At 47.3% G+C, this 15,501-nt stretch overlaps 1 protein-coding gene across 1 annotated transcript; it reads right to left on the bottom strand.

Annotated features, from left to right (window-relative positions):
- Positions 1–227: 227 nt before the first annotated feature.
- On the bottom strand, positions 228–15,294 carry LOC140385950 (uncharacterized protein K02A2.6). The gene is made up of 3 exons (XM_072468599.1): positions 15,280–15,294; positions 6,736–7,467; positions 228–344 (listed from the first exon to the last, which is right to left on the bottom strand). The coding sequence occupies exons 1-3, from the start codon at positions 15,292–15,294 to the stop codon at positions 228–230; spliced, it is 864 nt and encodes a 287-aa protein (XP_072324700.1).
- Between the last annotated feature and the right edge of the window lie 207 nt (positions 15,295–15,501).

The following is a 15,501-nucleotide window of genomic DNA, read 5'->3' on the forward strand; positions in this document are numbered from 1 at the left end:
AATGAGATTTAAATGAATGCAAATTAGGCTCATTGAGCATCTCGCCATTTTCATGCGAGTCTCGGATCTCACCATCAGGAGTGGGCTGGGGAAATTGCAAAATGGGTTGTGCCCGGCTGAATCTTGCTTTGGGCCTTTCCTGCGATTCCTGTGATTCATCCGGTACACCCGTATCAGCACTGGGCGCAACATGGTGGGAAAATTGCGTCTTATGTCTGGAAGATTTATCAGTAAACATCTCGGCACAGGAGGTGATTAACATTGCAACTGCTGTTCCTTGCTTTCGCAACCGAACTAACAAAAAAACATGGATCCTGTGATTCTGGAATGCACTTGCTTACAAACTATGGAAAGCCAGACAAGACATACAGTACATAACACAGATGTTTTTTGTCATTTGCTTGGAAGGTTTCCCAGTGTCTGCTGCGCTCGTCCTTATAGTTGGTAGACTTTGCAGGTGCTTTTGAAGGAGACTTGACGAGTTGAAGCCATGGGAGATAAATATGTGAACACAGCTGCTTTCTTACCTGCTTGTATGAAAGGATTTGTTCAAAGTATTCATGCTTCAGAGGTTTGTATGTCTGGTCTACACATTGACCCCCCTTTCCTCCGGGTGCACCGATTTCCTCCCACAAAGTCCCGAAAATCATGCTCGTTAGGTGAATTGGACATTCGGAATTCTCCATCAGTATACCCGAACAGGCGCCGGAGTGTGGCAACTCGGGAATTTTCACAGTACTTCATTGCAATGTTAATGCTAAACTACTTGTCACACTAATAAAGATTATTATTGATTCCATCGCTGTATTCATCTATTTGCCAGACTGGCCACAATGGCCTGCAGCCTTAGTGTACTTTTGACCTGGGCTTCAAGCCCCACATCTGGTCTATTACCAAGACATACACCTCTGCAATATCTAGCACATCCATCTGTACCTCACCCCCTGCATTGCTGAAACACTTATTCATGAAATCATAGAAATTATCATAGAAATTACAGTGCAGAAGGAGGCCATTCGGCCCATCAAGTCTGCACCGGCTCTTGGAAAGAGCACCCTACCCAAGGTCCACACCTCCACCCTATCCCCATAACCCAGTAACCCCACCCAACACTAAGGGCAATTTTGGACACTAAGGGCAATTTATCATGGCCAATCCACCTAACCTGCACATCTTTGGAGGTTAACTGGAGGAAACTGGAGCACCCAGAGAAAACCCACGCACACACGGGGAGGATGTGCAGACTCCACACAGCCAGTGACCCAAGCCGGAATCGAAGCTGGGACCCTGGAGCTGTGAAGCAATTGTGCTGTCCACAATGCTACCGTGCTGTCCTCAATCATTAGCAGGCCTACATTTTCTAATAGCCTCTTTGTTTTATCCCTCCAACTCTACGACACATAAAACCTAGCACTTCCAAAGCTTTGCTGCTTGGATCCTATCCTGTATCAAATCCGAATCACCAATTACACCAGCCCATGCTAGCTTTCACTGTTCTATTGTGTTGATAACAACATTTTCAACTTTATCTTCAAATGCTCTCTTCCTTTGCAAGAAGCCTGTGGGAGGTTTGTTCCATTCAAGGTACCTTCAAGATATCTAATCACAGAATCGTTACAGTGCAGAAGGAGTTCATTCTGCCCATTGTGTCGACACCAGATCTCCGAGTGAGCAATTCACTTAGTGCCATTCTCCTGCCTTCTCCCCATAGCCCTGCACATTGTTCCATTTCAGATAACAGTTTAATTCCCTTCTAAATGCTTTGACTGAACCTGCTTCCACAATACAGTTACGCAGTGCATTCGGGACCTTAACCACTCAGTGCATGAAAAAGTTTTTCTCATGTTGGTTTTGCTTCTTTTGCCATATCCAAGATGAACTGCAGCTTGTCAAGCCTCCACCTTCCAAATCTCTATCACACAGCAGTACAATATTCATGTTTCCAAGCACTGTGCCCAGTAACATCAAGAAACAAATAGCTACGGCTTTATGATCAATGTCGAAGAGACCTCACCATTCATAAATCGGAAAAAATTATTCTTATAGACTTTTTTTTTAATTGGAAGGTTTTCATTTGTAAAGCCAACAATTTGCTGCTGCCGATGCACTATCCTCCTTTTATGATATGAGTCTTTAATTAGTGACCAAACTGACATTCAGATTGAATTGATATTTGGTGAACATGCTTGAGGAATTTAAAGGTCAAATCTTTTATCCTCAGGCCGTTCATGTAAAATGCTTATTGCCGTGATCCAACACGGCTGCAGATGGTACAACTCTGTTTTATTGTTTAAACAGCTGTAACAACTAACTGCTGGCTTGGGTACGTGCTTCACCAGCTAACCTGTGGATCCAGCCCTATCACTATCTTAGTGAGGCACTCAGCACATGGTCTATGTCTGAGTGGCGAGCTGTGAGCTCTGTGCTCTGAGCTATCTCCTGGTAGAATGAGCGGGAACTGTGGTGTTCCCTGTTTTATAATGCGTGTGCTCTCACAGGTGATTGGCTGCGAGTTTATGTGTGTGCTGGTTGGTCCAACTGCCTGTCCATCAGTGTGTGTGTGATTGCACCATGAAATGCTGGTTAGTGGCCACTGGATATCATGACATCCCCCCTTTCACAAAGGATATGTGCCTACATGCTAATAAATATAAATGTGTACTGAGTGCATCTGAGTATGTGTGTGCAATATCTACAACATGTACATGTGGCTAAACTATATACAGAGGAAGGTGTCAGGTGCAACAGAACAACGAGGTTGTGCCAAGAACAGAACAAATGCAATCAACAAACGACGAGAGAAAACTTCTGCAACAATGAACGACAAGAAAAGAAACTCATTAACAGTACTGTAAAACAGTTCAGTGAGTCCAATGTGCTAACAGGCTCATAAGTCAAGTCTCTCAGGTGGGCGACGAATTCGGGTTGACCGTTAGGGTGGCACACCACTCATCGCCCGGATCAATGCTGTGCACTGGCAGCGGCTGGTGGTTCCGACTTGGGGGACATCCGGTTCTTGTGGATTACCGCAACGCGGAAGGGCTCCCTGTCTTCGATATCGCTGGTCTGCATACTATCTGGATATGACTCAGTGTAGGGGGGCTGAATCGCCCGCACGTCCCTGCGAGGCTGGCGGAATTGTTGGGAGTTGGCAGGTTGAGCTGCTCAACAGCAGGCAGCATCGTGGCCCATCCTGCCACAGTGAGGCATTGCCGCGCTTTGGCTGGACATTACCGTTTTAAGTGGGCGGAGCCACAGCACAGTTGCCACACGTCGTGATGTCATAGCGTTCATTGCGTTCGTTGCGCCACCGCGCATGCGCGGTGCGGTCCTGTGTAGAGCGCACCTGCGCATCACGTCCCTCTGCGTCAACGTCTCCTCTTTTGGCGCGTACAAGCGCGGGAGGCCTCGGAAAGCGCGCAAAATGGCCGTCCTCATCCGGGCCGTGGGCCGGGAGGAACTCGATCGACTGGACCCGCTCCGCCTCGTAGGACCCGTGCCATGCCGTTTCGGCCGCCTGGATTTCGGAGTGCCGGCTGGTTGCGTTCTCATGGAGGACGCAGGTCTCGATGGCTGTCGCTCGGGTGAGGCACTTTATTTTAAGGAGCTGCTGGTGTAGGGTGTCCGAGATGACCCCAAAAACTATCTGATCGCGTATCATGGAGTCGGAGGTGGCCTCATAGCCGCAGGACTGCACGAGGATACGGAGGTGTGTCAAGTGAGATTGGAAAGACTCATCCTTACCCTGCAGGTGCTGTTGGAATAGGTACCTCTCGAAGCTCTCATTGACATCCACGCTGAAGTGTTCCTCGAACCTCTGAAGCACCGTCTTATATTTTGTTTTGTCCTCGCCTTTCACGAATGCCAGGGAGTTATAGATGTGGATGACGTGTCGCCCCGCCCTGGAGAGGAAGAGGGCGATCTTCCTGGTGTCCGATGCATTCTCCCTGTCTGTGGTTTCTAGGAAGAGCTGGAAGCGCTGTTTAAACAGCTTCCAGTTTACACCAAGATTTCCAGTGATTCGGAACGGCTGCGGCGGGCTGATGTTTTCCATGGAGCAGGATGGCGGATTTCTGAAAGAGTGCACGTAGGTCTCACAGTCGCTGGTTAGCGTCCACTACTGGTATCATGTCTTGTTGGGTGTTCTGATGCACAAATGATCCAACACGGCTGTAGATGGTACAACTCTGTTTTGTCTAAACAACTGTAACAACTAACTGCTGGCTTGGGTACATGTTTCACCAACTAACCTGTGGACCCAGCCCTATCATTATCTTAGTGAGGCACTCAGCACACGGTCTATGTCTGAGTGGCGCGCTGTGAGCTCTGTGCTCTGAGCTATCTCCTGGTAGAATGAGCGGGAACTGTGGTGTTCCCTGTTTTATAGTGCGTGTGCTCTCACTGGTGATTGGCTGCGATGTTATGTGTGTGCTGGTTGGTCCAACTGCCTGTCCATCAGTGTGTGTGTGATTGCACCATGATATGCTGATGTGGATATCATGACACTTATCTCATGCACATCAACCTGTAGCAGCCAGTCAAATTCCCACCTTCTGAAATAAAGTAACGAACTGAAGCCTGCTGAGTCTCGTTGAACTTTGACTATCATTCAGCTGAATGGAAAAGCAGCTTAAGATGCATTTGATTTTGCCAGATCAGCATCATTGCATTGCTGAGCTTGTGCTGCTTTGTTGAAAGCTGTCAGGCAGTTGCCAGTAAATAGCCTAGGGCCTGCTGTGAGCACTCACAGCTTGGATCATTGCTTCAGATGACTATTTTTAGGCCGATACATGCTGCAGCTTTTTTTCCTACGTTATAATGCCATTAAAGATAATTGTCATTTTTCCCATCTGCCTGAAGCTATTAGTGAAGTTTCTTTCTATGACGATCCCATGAGATTGGCACGTGAAGTAGTTTACCTGTTGTGAGTGTAAATTTTGATATTCCTGCTAGCAAATCAGTGATCATGTAGAAAGACTCATGCTGCAAAGCAGGTGAGTGACAAAAATAATTTTAATGGCATGGTGTCAGAGCATTAAGATCCTGTGCCAAATTGAGCTGGATGACGTTGATGGCTGTAGTCACTACCTCGAAGGCAAGTTGCCAATCTCAGTCAGACCATCTGGACAGACATTGTGTAGAAGAGAAGCAGTTCTCCACAGAGGAAGATGGAAGATTGGAGGACCAATCAACCAGTGTCGCATTTCTGTAGCTCAAATGGCCAATGACGAAAAAGCAATGACAAAGAGAACAGCTTGTCTACTCACCTGCTCAATGGCTGATGATGTAAGCCTGGACAATTTAAAGAAAATTAACTCTCAAAATTGGGGTGGCAACAGGGTAATAAAATATAATTTTATGCTAGCAACTGTTCTCAAGGCAATGCAAAGTTTGCTACTGTTATGTTCTTCACAATAATTGCTCATTAAAGAATAATAATTCTTGCAGGCTTATTTGCAGGCTGTATTAACAATATGCTGTACTAACTCTCTACCATACTGCAAAATAACAGCCTAACTTTAACTACTGCTTTTCATGTAAAACATTGTACAATAAAATATAAGAAGCACAATTAGACCATGAACCAGAGAAAGAAATATTAGGGAGTAGCAATCAAAAGCTTTATAAATGAAGTGGCTATCGATGGTATTAAAGGAGGAGAAAGATCAAGAGATTTAAGCAGAAGATTCCAGAACATAGCGACCAGGACAGTTGACTGCCTGACCATCAGTGCTGGTGTGAAGGGAAGTGGGATGCACGACAGTGTAGGAGTAATGCAGATTTCCTTTTGGCGAGCTGGGAAATCATTGGAACATTCGATTCTGGAAGCAATAGGAATTAGAAACATTTTGTGAGGGCCACGAAGAATCCAGCACGGGTTTTAAGGATACAAAGTAATAACATTTATTTACAATAACATATATATATAACAGCAGCAACAACTTCCCTTGCTGCACACTCCTTCCTGCTGTTTCCAAACTGGCCAGCTTTATTTATACTTGGAGTTTACTAATGGTTTCTCCGCCCCCCTCATTGGGGAAGCTCATACTCCCACAGGATTGTGGGATTGTTATTAGTCCCCAGCCAATGGTAAGTAGGCAGGTTATAACATCCCTCCCCCCCAAAGTCCAAGGAATCCACCGAAGGCCCTGGCGAAGGAGGGCGTCGGACTCGTTTTGCCGCAGGCCGGACACCATTTGCACGTGGCGCTGGATCAGGCGGCGTGTAACGAGACGGAGACCGAGGCTTCCGTGATGAACGTCGCAACGGTTGTACATCCACGGCCCGTGGACCCGAGGATTCCCCCTCTGATGCATCCTGTGTCTCCATCTCGGAGTCAGAGTCTGCTGCCTCCGTCATGTCAGCGGCTCTATCTCCATTCGGTTCTGTAATGACCTGCGCAGGCTTCGAGTGAGGCACCAGTGGAAGATTGTGAGGACTACCGTCCCTTGTCTCTGGTCTCTGCGGCTATAGAAATGAGCTCCGGGGGCGGGGAATCTTTGGAGGGGATAGTCTTCTGGACCGAACGTGGTCTACATGTTTGCGCTGGAGACGACCCTGGGCTTGCAGCTGGTAAGATATAGGGCCCGTTTGGCGAAAGATTACACCAGGAACACACTGGGCACCACCAGCAAAATTCCGAATGAACACTGGGTCACCGGGAACAAACTGCCGAATCGGCCAATGCCGAGAAAATCCCTGTCCCTGCCGTTCTTGTGTGCGGCGTATTTTTGCGCCAATGTCCGGGAAAACCATACTAAGGCGGGTGCGAAGTCTCCGGCCCATTAGGAGTTCTGCGGGAGCTGCCCCAGTCACCGCATGGGGGGTGGTCCTATACGTAAACAAAAAGCGAGCCAGTCTCGTGTCCATTGATCCGGAAGACTGCTTCTTTCGGCCTCTTTTGAATGTCTGCACTGCACGCTCTGCCAACCCATTTGAAGCTGGGTGGTAAGGGGCAGTGCGGATATGGCGTATGCCATTCATCTTCGTGAACCTCGCAAACTCTTCACTCATGAATGGAGTGCCGTTATCCGTGATCAGCACCTCGGGGAGGCCATGCGTACTAAACGACAAACGCATCTTTTCAATTGTTGTCCCCTGCATCTTATGCACCTCTAGCCATTTAGACTGGGCGTCAATTAATAGAAGGAACATGGATCCTTGAAAAGGGCCTGCGAAATCTGCATGCAAGCGTGCCCAAGGCCGCCCTGGCCATTCCCAGTGATGTAGGGGCGCGGCCGGCGGAAGCTTCTGATGCTCCTGGCAAATGGAGCAGTTTTGGGCCACCTTCTCAATGTCGGTGTCGAGGCCTGGCCACCAGACATAACTCCGGGCCAACATTTTCATTTTGGCCACACCTGGATGCCCATTGTGCAAGTCTGTTAGTATCAGCTCCTGGCCTTTTTCCGGGACAATCACACGTGTCCCCCACAAGAGGATGCCGTCTTCCACGCTGAATTCTGACAGCTTGGAGGAAAATGCCCGCAACTCGCTTGGGAGCTGTCTATGCTGCCCACCATACAGGACTCTGTGCCGAACCTTTGACAGGACTGGCTCCGTCTGGGTCCACTCACGGATCTGTGATGCCGTGACAGGCAAGGTGTCCATAAAAGTTAGGGTTGCAACCACCTCACCGGTCGTGGGGGTCGACATGGGGCCGGTCGATAAAGGCAATCGGCTCAGTGCGTCGGCATTTGCTATCTGAGTACCTGGTTTGTGCTCCAGAGAATACTCGTATGCAGCAAGCAACAAAGCCCAGCTGGATCCGTGCGGAAGCAATGGGCGGTATTGGCTTATCCTCTCTGAAAAGTCCCAGCAGAGGCTTATGATCAGTCACGATAGTGAAATGGCGGCCATACACGTACTGGTGGAAACGTTTCACCGCAAAAACCACTGCCAGGCCCTCCTTCTCGATCTGCACGTACTTTTTCTCCGCTGCAGTCAATGTGCGGGAGGCGAAAGCTATCGGTCGCTCGGCCCCGTTCTCCATCTTGTGGGACAGGACAGCCCCAATACCATACGGGGATGCATCCCATGAGACGAGCAAAGGCTTTCCAGGATCATAGTGGGTTAGTAACCCAGACAACAACAATTGTTGCTTTACCCACCGGAAAGCGGTTTCTTGCGGCTGACCCCAAACCCAGGTGTGATTTTTCTTTAGCAGAAGGTGCAAAGCGGCCAGCGTAGTTGCCAGATTGGGGAGGAACTTCCCGTAATAGTTTACGAGACTGAGAAAAGAACGAAGATGCGAAGTGTCAGTCGGGGTGGGGACCTGTTGAATTGCACGCACCTTCTCTGCGAAGGGGTGCAAACTTCGCGGTCCACCCGATAACCTAGGTGGACTACTTCCTTTGCCTGAAATACGCACTTTGTACGACGTAAACGGTCTCCAGCCTCCGAAAAGCATCTAAGGACAGCCTCCAGATTTTCCAGATGTTCCTGCTCCGACGTCCCTGTAATCAAAACGTCATCTAAGTAGACAGCAACATGTGGTAAACCTCTCAAAATGCCCTCCATAACGCGTTGAAAAATTGCGCAGGCAGAGGATACTCCAAAGGTCAACCGTGTATATTCATACAGGCCCCGGTGTGTATTAATCGTTACATATGTCGGGAGGCAGGGTCCAGCTCCAACTGCAGGTAGGCGTGACTCATATCTAATTTTGTGAACGAGAGTCCACCTGCAAGCTTCATGTAGAGATCCTCTATGCGAGGCATTGGATATCGGTCGAGTCGGGAAGCCGTATTGACTGTAAGTTTATAGTCGCCACACAAGCGAACTGTGGCATCTGGCTTCATTACAGGTACAATTGGTGCTGCCCAGTCAGCAAAACGGACGGTCCTGATAATACCCAAACTCTCCAAACGAGTGAATCCCCTTCTACCTTCTCGAGCAAGGCGTAAGGCACCGGGCGCGCCCGGAAATAGCGCGGCGTGGCTCCTGGTTCGACTTGGATACGGGCTACGACCCCTTTTATTTTCCCCAAACCAGGCTGGAATACATCTGGGTATCGTCCTAGCACCTCAGTCAACCCTTCAGAAACTGTTTGGAGGATGTGCTGCCATTGCAACCGTAAATGGCACAACCAGTCCCGACCCAACAGGCTGGGCCCATGGACGCGCACCACGATAAGTGGGAAACACCCCTCCTGGCGTCCATAAACCAACAGGGGTCATTGTAGTTCCTGCAATGTCCAGTGGTTCCCCCATGTAGGTGGCCAACCTGGCCTGTGAGTCGGTTAATGTAAGGGTCTGTATACCCTGCTTGATGCGGTCGAATGTCCTCTGGGCGATCACGGAGACCGCTGCGCCAGTGTCCAACTCCATCTCAAGCGGGTGGCCATTGACCCATACTGTCACCTTAATGGGGGCCACACGGGGAGCTGCCACACAATGCAGCTGCAGGCAGTCGTCCTCCGTCTCCACGTCCTCAGGAGTAGTCGTCGCAGGTTCATCCACATGAAAGGTACGGCCCCTGGGCTGGTCCCAGTCACGGCCCCTGGGCTGGTCCCAGTTTCGGTTGGAACGACGGCGCCTCTGGCGCCCCCAGGACCGCCATCCGCGACAGGGTTAGCGCCCACAAGTCTGACACGGACATGGCTCCTCATCCATTGGTTCTGGACAAGGCTCCCTTCGGGGAGGAATGTCCGACGGCCACTTGCGTCGGTCCGGACGTTGCCTCACCCAAGGTACCGCAGGAGTGCGGACGGACATTTTCGGACGGAAGGGGTTGCGCCCCAAGGCATGCACTTCCATTCCCTGTAGCTCCTGCACTCCTTGTTCTGCGCTCTCTCGGGACAATACTATTTGAATGGCCTGTTGAAAAGTCAATGTTGGCTCAGCTAACAACTTTCTCTGGGTGGCCGCATTGTTAATACCACAAACCAAACGGTCGCGTCACATTTCTGACAAGGTCTCACCATAGTCACAGTATTCCGCAATCCTGCGTAGCCTGGATAGAAAATCGGCAAGGGATTCTCCAGGGGTCCTCTCAGCGGTATTAAACCGGTAACGCTGGACTATCATGGACGGGGTTGGGTTAAAATGTTGCCCCACTATATTCACAAGTTCTTCAAACGTTTTGGTGTCCGGCGCAGCTGGGTACGTAAGGCTCCTAATCACCCTAAACGTATGCGGGCCGCAGGCGGCGAGCAATATGACCACCTGGCGCTCGTTTTCGGTGATATTGTTTGCCCGGAAATAGTAACGCATCCGTTGTGTGTACTGGTTCCAGCTTTCCAGCGCAGCATCAAAAACATCCAAACGTCTGTACAGAGGCATGGTATAATAGAAAACAACTTCCAACCTGTATCCAACAAAAATCCAGGGAGGTGGCTTCAGCAGTGTAGACAGCTATTCACTTTTTGTGAGGGCCACGAAGAATCCAGCACGAGTTTTAAGGATACAAAGTAATAACATTTATTTACAATAACTTCATACATACATACATACATATATATATATATATATATATATATAGCAGCAGCAACTTCCCTTGCTGCACACTCCTGCAAATAGGCAGGTTATAACAAAACAATTGGCACAAAAAGAGGCCATTCAATCCTTTGTATCTGTGCCGAATAAAAAAGAACCATGCAGCCCTAATCCTAACTTTGCAACTCTTGGTCCATAGCCTTGTAGGTTAGGGTATTTAAAGTACACAAGCAAGTGATTTTTAAATGTGGTGAAGGTTTCTTCTTCTACTAACCTGTCAGGCAGGAATAGGTCCTTCCACTTCACTCTATTGAGGCCCATTAATCTCATATGCCTCAATTAAATCTCCTTTAATCCTCTTCTTTCCAGAAAAATCAACCCAGCCTGTCCAAATTAAAAACAAAATACTGGAGCTGCTTGAAATCTGACATTATAGAACATGCAGTGCCGTCTGTACCGAACCACTTAAGCCCTCACTTCCACTCTATCCCCATAACCCAATAACCCCTCCTAACCTTTTTGGATACTAAGGGCAATTTGCATGGCCAATCCACCTAACCTGCACGTCTTTGGACTGTGGGAGGAAACCGGAGCACCCGCAGGAATCCCAGCCAGACACGGGGAGAACGTGCGGACTCTGCACAGCCAGTGACCCAGTGGGGAATCGAACCTGGGACCCTGGCGCTGTGAAGCCACTGTCCTAGCCACTTGTGCTTCCGTGCTGCATTAAAACAGAAAATGCTGGAGAGACTCTGCAGGTTTGAAGAAGAACCAAACGGACTCAGAGTGTTTCTCTCTTCACAGATGCTGCCAAACCTTTTGATCCTTCCAGCATTTTCTGTTTTTATTCCAATCTATCCAATCTTTCCCAATAGCTAAAATTCTCCATTCCTGGCAACATCTTCCCAAGTCTCCTCCATTCCAGTATCTTCTCTAGTACAATCACATATTTTCTATAATATGCTGTCTAGAACTGTATGTAGTACTTTACCTGTGGCCCAACTATGGCCAATTTTCCAGTATAATCTCCTTGCTCTTGTCTACCTTGACTAATAAAGAAACATTTACCTTCATAAGCCTATCATGTACCTGCCCTGCTACCTTCATGGATCTGGGTACATTAACTCAAAAATCCCTTTGTGCCTTTACATTTCTCACTTTCTATCATATTATGCCTTGATTTATCTGCCCAATGCGTTACTTCACACTTCTTCCGATTGAATTCCTTTTTCCTCTTTTCCTTCCCACCTGACCAGGCCCTAGCTATCTCCCTGAAGTCTACAGCTTCCATCCTCACTACCAACCACATGGCTTATTTTGGTATCATCTGCAAATATATATACCACATGAAGCAAGGGACCCATTACTGAGCCTCATTGAACCTCAATGGAAACAACATTTTAGTAACTAAACCACCTGACAATCATTGCCCTTTGCTTCCTACCACTGAGTCAATTTTGGATCCAACTTGCAACTGGTCCATGAATCCCACGGGCTTTTAATTTTGTGACTACTCTGTCATGTGGGACCTTATGAAAAGCCTCTCTAAAATCCATATAAACTGGAACAAACACATTGCACTCTCTGACCCTCTCTATTACCTCAAAAATTCAATCAAGTTTATCAGACACAACGTTCCCTTAATAAATCCATGCTGACTGTTCATGATTAATCCGTACATGTCTAAATGATGAATAATATTCTCTCTCAGAATTATTTCCAATAATTGACCCTCCACCAGGTTTGGCTGATCGGCCTGTAATTACTTGGTGTCTCCCTTCCTCCCTTTTTAGATTATGCCACAAGTTTAACAGTCCTCCAGCCCTTCAGCATCACATCTGTAGTCAGCGAAGATTGGAAAATCATGGTCAGAGCCTCTGCTATTTTCTCCCTTGCTTCTGAATCACCTGCCAATTTATATATTTTCAAAGATGCTAAGCCGCTTAATATTTTCTCTTTCGTACGTTTATCTCATTCAATACTTCACATTCCTCCTAAACTATTATGTCCACACATTACCACTCTGTTGTGAAGACAGACATTGAATATTAATTAAGAACCATGCTAAAATTCGCACCCCCCACTGTGGTAGTCACCATTATGGCATATTATATGTATTATGGCACTGGCCGTGTATTAAGGGTACAATGGTAAATCCCTGCCTGCTGGCTCCGCCCAGCAGGCAGCGTATAAAAGTGTGTGCTCTCTGATGCTGCAGCCATTCTGGTTCCAGCAACAGGAGGCACAACATCTTGCTTAATAAAGCCTCGATTGTTCCACCATTCTCGTCTTGTGGTAATTGACGGTGCATCAATTTATTGAGCAAGATATTTTAAACGATGGATCTCCGCATCAAGCCTGATCGCCTGCAGCTGAGCCCTCATGCAGCCAACACGATTTCAGAGGAGGGTCAAGGCCCCCGACAGACTTAACTTGTAATGTTTACCACCACCCCAGCCGGACTCTTTTTTTTAACAGGGGGTGAATGTGGTAGTCACCACTAGTGCCATATTATATGTATTATGGCACTGCCCGTATATTAAGTGTACAACGGTAAATCCCTGCCTGCTGGCTCTGCCCAGCAGGCAGCGTATAAAAGTGTGTGCTCTCTGATGCTGCAGCCATTCTGGTTCCAGCAACAGGAGGCACAACATCTTGCTTAATAAAGCCTCGATTGTTCCACCATTCTCGTCTTGTGGTAATTGACGGTGCATCAATTTATTGAGCAAGATATTTTAAACGATGGATCTCCGCATCAAGCCTGATCGCCTGCAGCTGAGCCCTCATGCAGCCAACACAATTTCAGAGGAGGGTCAAGGCCCCCGACAGACTTAACTTGTAATGTTTACCACCACCCCAGCCGGACTCTTTTTTTTAACATGGGGTGAATGTGGTAGTCACCACTAGTGCCATATTATATGTATTATGGCACTGCCCGTACATTAAATGTACAATGGTAAATCCCTGCCTGCTGGCTCCGCCCAGCAGGCAGCCTATAAAAGTGTGTGCTCTCCAATGCTGCAGCCATTCTGGTTCCAGCTACAAGAGGCTCAACATCTTGCTCAATAAAGCATCGATTGTTCCACCATTCTCTTCTTGTGGTAATTGACGGTGCATCACCCACACTCAGTGTACCTTTTGGTTTCTAATAGCTGTGCTCCAGAGGTTCCCAAACTGTGGGTCATGCCCCCAAGGGAGTCGCAGACTAAGCAATTGAGCTCACATTCTCTGAGGCAGTAATAACGGCTGTGGAATGGAAACCCAGATTTGACAGCTCTGGGAATGGCCGCAAAGCCTCTTTAAATGGACGTGAATGTTTTGTCTGTGGGTATGGCCAAATCCAACATGCACTGAGGCCCAATCGCTAACTCGAACAGAGCCTGCAAAACAGTAGGTGTCTTTTGTTTTTTGGTTTTGTGCCTGTATCCCTACCTTTTGAGCCCACACCCCACTCAATAACTCTCCCCTGCGGCCCACCAATTTCCACTCTGGGCTTCCTCCAAATGTGAAGCTTTAAAATGGAGTCACAGCTGAAATAAGGTTTGGGAAGCAATGCCCTACTAATTCCTTAGGGATGGATTTTTAGACCCTGCCTGGGCCAGGAATAGAGGTGGGCAGGTACAGAATCTCCCTCACTTATCTGCTATGCCATTCTGCTGCTACTTTCAAGCTAGAATACCTCTGATAGATCCTCCATCTTGAGAACCCAATGCTGTTCTTAACCAGACGGTGAGCCTGCCCTCTGGTCGTCAATTGGTTTCTCCAAAGAGAATCATATTGAGTGATTGTTCCCCAAACCGTGCTGCCCCTGACCACCATTAGACCCTGACAAGTGGGATTGAAAAGGCCACTGCACAAAACCTGCCCTTAGTATCTAGCTTTTTATGTATTTAGAAAACCTTTTCGGTTTCCCTTGATTTGACTTGATAATATTTTTTCATGCCCACTCCTTGTTTCCCTAATTTCCTATTTAATTACACCCATGCACTTACTCCTCTAGGCATTCAGCAGTATGCCTGTGTCTGACATAAGCTTCCCTTTTTTGCTTTATCCTACCTTGTGCACCCCTTGACACTCAGGGGCCTCTAGATATGGGATTTCCGTCCATTCTCTTTGTTGGAACATATTTGTTCTGAACTGTCACTACCTCTTCCCAGAATGCCTCTCACTGCACTGGCATTGATTTACCATTGAGTAGCTGTTTCCAGGTGACTGTTGCTAAATCACATCACAGCTTGGTAAAATGGTGCTTTCCCCAACTGAGAACTTCTATCCTGGTCTCTCTTTTTCCTTTTCCATAACTATGCTAAATTAACAAAATTATAATCACTGCCACCAAAACGCTACCCCACTGATAACCCTTCCAAATGCCCATCCGCTTTCCCTAATACTAAGCTCAGAGCAGCCCCATCTCTTTTTGAGATTGCTACCCATTGAATAGAGAAAGTTCTTCCAAATCAATTTTATAAATTCTGTGCCCTCTATAATTTATATTGATCAGTCCCATTTACTAATTTTATCTCAGTTAATGTCATGGGAGTTGCAATTCCCTATTAATCCTGCTTTCTTGTTTCTTTCCACTTCTCAGAAACCTACCAACACATTTGCTTTTCTAAATCTGACTGACTGGGTCTCGATAGTACACACCCAGCACTGGCATTACCTTTGTTTAGTTCTTCAGTTCAAACTGTATATGATCTCATTTGATGATCCTTCTAGCATATCATCTCTCCTCAGAACTGTGTTAATTTTTTAAGCAATGTTGTAACTCCTTTCCTGTTTTTATTCTCCTCTCTATCTCATCTGAGAACTCTCCAATCAAAGATGGTTGAGCTGCCACTCTTACCTTTCTTTCAGCCATATATCATTGACAGCCATGATATCAGACTGCTAACTGTTTGCTTGTGTCCTCAGATCATTAGGTTTATTCCCTGCACTCTTTACATGTTTCTATGGGATCAGGGTATTGAACTTGATGATCAGCCTTGATCATAATGAATGGCAGAGCAGGCCCGAAGGGCTGAATGACTTCCTCCTGCTTTTATTTTCAATGTTTCTATGAAGCATA

The sequence above is a fragment of the Scyliorhinus torazame genome, chromosome 11, assembly GCF_047496885.1.
Source record: "Scyliorhinus torazame isolate Kashiwa2021f chromosome 11, sScyTor2.1, whole genome shotgun sequence".
NCBI classification, from domain to species: Eukaryota; Metazoa; Chordata; class Chondrichthyes; order Carcharhiniformes; family Scyliorhinidae; genus Scyliorhinus; species Scyliorhinus torazame.

Excerpts from the sequence above, each read along its gene's own strand:
- LOC140385950 (XM_072468599.1), bottom strand. Across the intron at positions 345-6,735 it reads TGGTTTTCCCGGACATTGGC|TTTGTAAGCAAGTGCATTCC; the intron begins GCAAAAATACGC and ends GGCTTTCCATAG.